This window comes from Palaemon carinicauda, chromosome 17, assembly GCF_036898095.1.
Source record: "Palaemon carinicauda isolate YSFRI2023 chromosome 17, ASM3689809v2, whole genome shotgun sequence".
Classification (NCBI taxonomy): domain Eukaryota; kingdom Metazoa; phylum Arthropoda; class Malacostraca; order Decapoda; family Palaemonidae; genus Palaemon; species Palaemon carinicauda.
In genome coordinates this window covers 110,014,286-110,021,272 of record NC_090741.1, presented here as the reverse complement: position 1 = coordinate 110,021,272, position 6,987 = coordinate 110,014,286, and the positions used below count along the sequence as shown (strand labels likewise).

The window sequence follows — 6,987 nt, the reverse complement described above, 5'->3', positions numbered from 1 at the left end:
TATCGCACATCATACCATGCAAAAAATAAATATAGAAAAGTAAGTGATAATTTCTTTTTCTTAATACTTAAACGTAGGTGAAATAGGATGTATATATTGATTTCCTAATTACTGGACGAAGTCTTTTGCCAAGTACATCGTTTTTTTTTTCTTTTCCAATCAGTATTTCATAAATCTAGGTTGTTAACGTTCCCTTTTTGGATTTATATGTGCTAAATTTAAGTCATTAGCACCTTCTTCTATAAATATTGTGCTGACACAAATAATTATGATGAATAATATTACAGTCACAAAGAAATAAATTTTTATCGTTCTTCAAAATATCCAACGGTTCTTTGGAAAGGGGGAAAAAATTACCCTTTATTATTCATATACGTCTTACAGGAGAGTAATAATAACTTCAAAATTATTTAGCATAAGTAAGACCGCATAAAGAAGAAATATTTATTTATCTATTTATTTGTTTATTTGTTTACTTGTTGTTGCATCAGTTTAAAGATATTCGGTTGATTTGTAGTTTTCTGGTGTTCTGAAAATAGAGGTCATTGTACAAAAATTACAATTGGTAAAGGCTTTTTTCTTAAAGTTATTCCTCCCATGGCTGCAAATTTCCATCGCATACAGAAAATGAAGACAAACTTATTGTTTGGTAATATTATTGGCATTCCGTATGTAGGCCTACAGCATATAAAAAAACATATTTTATTAGGACGCATAAAAGATAAGATTTTCAAAAGGCCAAGCATTGCAAAGCAGACTTTAAAATAATGAAATGATTTACATGTAGCTTCAAGTGAAACAAAAATGCTTAAAACAATTATTGGGTAATAAAAAGGTTTTTGATTGATTTACTAAAATATTCAGTGGATGACTGATTAGAAAATTATAACTATTCTCATGCGTAACCACCCTTAAATGATCACATTTCTCAGCTTGTGGATATGTACTAAAAACTGAAATAGGGTCAACGGTAAGATTCAATATTTCTGTTACTCTGCAAGAACAAATCTTTGTAAATGAAGATGAAATGAAACTGATGTATATTACTCGTTTCAGTAGGATACGTAAAAGTATTTTCTTGGAGCTCTTTACAATAAACTAACCTGGTAAAATTGAATTTAGTGTTATCTACCTTTAGTAAAATATTGTCAGAAGTAGTTGTAGATGGATCAGAGAAGTAAAATATCAAACATAAGATTAAATATGAGCGAAAAACTCATAAACTTTTTGCATTGTTTTGATAAATAGAACAGAAACATGTAATGTCGGAATTCCCCTCAAATATATTAGATTTTGGGAGTAAATTTTTTCTAATCATGTGAATAACTGTGTTTATACCGGATGAGTAATACGGGGAGGAGGAATACGTCTTTTTGAAAAATGCTCCTAAGTAAAATCAGGTAAGACAAAACAAACAATCTAACTTCATTTTACAAATAGTCGAGAGTGAATAAAGAATTAACTTTATTCAATCATAAGGATGAAAGCAATTCTATTATCAGAATGTTAGATAAATATTTAATGGAGGGGAATGAATGTAATGCGTGTGTGTGTTTATGTATGAGAGAGAGAGAGAGAGAGAGAGAGAGAGAGAGAGAGAGAGAGAGAGATTCTCTCTCTCTCTCTCTCTCTCTCTCTCTCTCTCTCTCTCTCTCTCTCTCTCTCTCTCTCTCTCTCTCTCTCTCTTTAATGAAGGTAGTCTAGAATAGAAAAAACGATAAGCGTTCTTAATCTTATATTTTACGAAAGCCTAACTACTCGATGAGTGGACCAGTCATAAAATTATACGATTAGTGTAATCAATTACAGATTTTGTGAAGGTTGAATTTCATATAGGCTATGTTTCTGTGACGTCTGAATCTTTCTGTGTATGTCTCTCTTCCTGTTTATATACACATACATACATACATACACACACATATATATATATGTATATATATATATATATATATATATATATATATATATATATATATATATATATATATATATATACATACATACATACATATATATATATATATATATATATATATATATATATATATATATATATATATATATATACGTACATACGTATATATATATACATATATATATATATATATATATATATATATATATATATATATATATATATATATATATATATATATATATATATATATATATATATATATATATATATATATATATATATATATATATATATATATGTGTGTGTGTTTGTGTGTGTGTGCGATTATGATTTTGTATATTATGTTCTGATATTTTCATATAAATTTTTAATTAAAGAAAAAAAAATGACATCCGCTGACTCAGCTTGTGCTTTTAAGAGCCTAAATATTTTTGGAATAATTTCCGAATCGAGAATCGTATTCCGCTGACAAAGATTTTTTTTTTTTTCAGAAGAAGAGGAAGGAAAAAGTATTCATGTATGACCACGCAGAGACCTTGTGCATTATAGGCAACACATGGGGAAGGAAAACAGAGTATATGTAAAGGGTGGGGGTGGGGGGGGAATGGAAGGATGGAAGCGAAGGGGATATGAAGTAAGGGAAGAAATGGAGGGGGAGAGGGAAAAAGGACAGCCATTGACTAAATAGGAATCATAGGTTATGTAATTTAGAAATATTCGATTGAAGTGGAAGACTTTGTAAAGGAAACGGAGGAGGAGAAAGAAGAAAAAAGATGAAGATGAAGAAACTTTCCTTCGATATCCCGAAAAGAATAGAATATGTAGTTGACCTTTAGGTAATGTGGAAAGTATGAAATAAAGAGGAATAGGAAAAGAAGGTGGAGTAGGAAAGTTAGGAGACAGGATTTAGAAGTTGAAAAGGAAGAGTATAAAAAGTATGAAAGGAAAAACGTTAAGATAAATTGAAAGAGAAAATGGAGGGGGTAACTAACAAAGGTGGTTGATTAATGGCATTGGAATAGAAGAGAGAGCTGATTCTCAGCCGAATATGACCAGGTCACTTCGAGGTGAAGTGGATAAAGGGAGATCACTAACTGATTGAAAGAACAAAAGCTATTTCTCCATATCCTCAAACAATTGGAGTCTGGGATATCCGGGATACTGGTCGCTCTGCACTTGGGGACCTCAACCAATAACTGAGGGTCAGAAGTTCCCTTCATTAGATCCAGAATATTGAGTTATATTATGAAAAACTATCAGCTATTCATACTGTTTGATGCATTAGCAACTTTTGTAGTCAGAATATTTTTGGATTTTTCTTTCGATATCTTCAACAAATCTGATAAGCTATGAAAATGAAGTATGTCCTTGTTTAAATTTTCTGAAATCACTAGAGTTTGGGATATAATTACCATCTAAGAGCCAAGTGATACAAACTTACCAGTCAGATGTAATAGGTGGATATTGGTCCGTTTATATTCAAAGTACAAAACCTGAAATTGACAAGTTTAAATACAGCAGAATAGAAATTGATTCAATTTTTTCTTTACAGACAAGTGATGTATAAGTTTATTGTTTACTCCTATTTCCTTCTACTGTATTTTGACTCTCAGCTGAAGAATTTGATGAATAGGATCAGTAAAAGAGGAAAGGCCAAGGTTTGGGTAGATGGATGAAATGAAGAAAGCTGTAGGTGATAGGAGGATAGATGTGACAAGAGGCAAAAGCATGTGCTAGAAATAGGAACGTGCTGCTTTCTCGGGTCGCCTTAATGACCGTTGAAGTAGCAGCAGCAAGAGTGGATTCAGCATATGAAGGTTATTTATGTTGGATAACGGGGAAGGATTGGCTGTGGTACCCTAGAAGTGCCAATCAAACTCGGATGAATCCGTCATCCGGCTCGTAGAAGCGAAAAAGTTCCCATTTTGTTCTTTTTCAGGTTAGCTACCCCCCAAAACTGGGGTATATATATATATATATACATATATATATATATATATATATATATATATATATATATATATATATATATATATATATATATATATATATATATATATATATATACATATACATATATATATATATATATATATATATATATATATATATATATATATATATATATATACATATATATATATATATATATATATATATATATATATATATATATATATATATATATATATATATATCTATATATACATATAAATATATATAAATATATATATATATATATATATATATATATATATATACATATATATATATATATATATATATATATATATACATATATATATATATATATATATATATATATATATATATATATATATATATATATATATATCAAATAAGCCATATATATTAATACATTAAAGTCTGGATTCTCTTAACGCCCTCGGGATCAGAGCCCCAGGCGGAAACGCCCAAAGACTATAATATCAGACCGGCAGGGATTTGAGCCCTCGTCTAGGATATCTGTATGCCAGTGACCATACCACTCAGCCACGAAGAAAGATAAAAAGTCAATGACAATTCTTCTGTACATATACCTGTCAAATTCAGGTTTTCTGTACTTAGATTTGAAATTAACCCATCTTCACCATCGTAGCTAATTGGTAAGTTTGGGACTTCGATAGTGAAGATGGGTTGATTTCAATTCTAAGTACAGAAAACCTGAATTTGACAGGTATATGTACAGAAGAATTGTCATTGACTTTTTATCTTTCTTCGTGGCTGAATGGTATGGTCACTGGCATACAGATATCCTGGACGAGGGTTCAAATCCCTGCCGGTCTGATATTATAGTCTTTGGGCGATTCCGCCTGAGGCTCTGATCCCGAGGTCGTTATTTGAAATATGAAAGAAACACGTTTAAATGTGCAAAAATTTATCATATATATATATATATATATATATATATATATATATATATATATATATATATATATATGTGTGTGTGTGTGTGTGTGTGTGTATGTGTGTGTGAGTGTTTGTGTGTGTGTTCATTCTTGCATATGTACAGGCGAGTTTACGAGTGTACAGCTCATACTCATTCATGCATCCACATTCAATTTCAAAGGAAAAGCATAATCTCTATAGTGTCCGCTAGGGTATTTAAGGCGGTGAAATATTCCTGTGAATAATTTCTGATCGTAAGATTGTATGCATCAGACTAGGAAAAAATTCTTTATTTTGCATATGAGGTAAAACTAAAAATTTTACTGTCTAGACAGTTGGTTTTTCTACTTCAAAATAGACTGTATGAATACGGAGAGACTTGAAGAAATAGCAAAGAGGAAAGGGTATGAGCTTAAAAATGTGAGATAAGAGGAAAGGTAAATGTGAGACATAAATTGAAGTGGAAGAATTATAAAAAGGAAAAGGCAGAAGGAAAGGAGACGCCGGAGGAGGACAGGAGGATGAGGATGAGATTGAGGATTAGGATGAGGATAAAAAGGAGGACTTTGTTTAATAATGATGATTCTGATTTCTAGACAATGGAGAAAGCCGAAAGTGAAGAGCAAGAGCAAGAGGAGTGTGAAGACGTAAAAGAGAGAAAGAGCGAAAAGAATTGGGGTAGGGATAATTAGAATAGGAAGAAGAGAAAGAATAACAGAAGGTAGTTCAGTAAAGGTATTGGATACAAAGGAGAGACAGTTGATCCGAATATAAATATATCAATTCTTAGTGGAGCGAGTTGAAGGGAGATCACTTTCTGAATGATTGGACCAAAGGTAGTTTTTCACATCATCAATCATTGATCTCCATTTCAGGACCTCAACCAATATCGAAGGGTCAGAAGGTCTCTTCATTAGATGCTGGATCACGACTCATGTCAGGAATAACTAATAGGAATTTATCTTGTTCGATGAATTAGTACCTTTTGTAGATATGGTATCCGATAGTATACCTTGATATTCGTCACTTTTTTCTGTTGTAAAAACAGGGGGATTTATGAAAGATACTTTAATTAATGATATGTTTTAACCATAGGTGTTGATGATAGTTAATGCACTTGTATTCATATGGTGCACCTATAACTCATAGCATATAGATGATATTGAAAAGTGTATAAACAAAATATAAACAAATTAGATTACTCAGTTATAAAATGAAAGGGAACTCGGTTATCTAATCCATTTATATGTAGAATATAAGAACTTTTGTTATAGTTATCCGTCTTGAAGTAAGATTCAAACTAACTTCGACCTTAACGAGAGAGAGAGAGAGAGAGAGAGAGAGAGAGAGAGAGAGAGAGAGAGAGAGAGAGAGAGAGAGAGAGAGAATATTATGTAAGTAATCATGGATTAACTCATGAATAACTGAAAATAATTCGCCTGACTCTAAAAAAAAACTTTTCTTTCTGAAACCAAGAGACGTTGACCTGATTCCTGGCGACCAAACATAAACAAGAATTCCAGTACAACCGATACCGTTGCTGCTGTAAAAGAGAATACATAACTGAAATGCTATAGAGTTGTAGACTACATAAATAACCATTGTTTGTGAAGGTCAATGTTAAATATTTAAATCTAAACAAATGGAAAAGAAAATTTGCTTTGAGGAAGAGACTCCTCGACATTGTGTAACTGATGTTTATGTCGCTGACTTATTGTGTGTTATCGAAAAAGGTTCTAGTTGCTTTTCTGCTCTTAGATTTTGGTCTTTGTATTTTTCTGCAACTTGAAAAGACGATGGAAAAGTGTGAATGACACTTTCAATAAACACGTAAGCCTTTATATTACTAGTTTTCTTTTCCTTTTCTTTGTTTTCTAGTTTACTTTTAAGAAACGAAAGCCAACTTCCTTGCCAAGAAGTAATCCTTATTATTTTCTGTAATTGTAATAAGTGTCATTCCTGAACGCACATGCAGGCTTACTTTCATAGACAAATACACACACACACACTATATATATATATATATATATATATATATATATATATATATATATATATATATATATATATATATATATATATATATATATATATATATATGAACATATATCACAAGCACACGTGATTTTAATTAATGTAAATATCACCCACGAATGGCA

At 30.9% G+C, this 6,987-nt stretch overlaps 1 protein-coding gene across 1 annotated transcript in view; it reads left to right on the top strand.

Moving 5' to 3' along the window:
• The first annotated feature begins 5,427 nt into the window (after positions 1 to 5,427).
• Positions 5,428 to 6,987, top strand: part of LOC137656518 (uncharacterized) — an 8,149-nt gene continuing 6,589 nt past the window's right edge. The window contains exons 1-2 of the mRNA XM_068390691.1: positions 5,428 to 5,506; positions 5,704 to 5,764. Of these exons, the coding sequence (XP_068246792.1) occupies positions 5,428 to 5,506; positions 5,704 to 5,764 (140 nt within the window). The remainder of the gene's footprint in view (positions 5,507 to 5,703; positions 5,765 to 6,987) is intronic.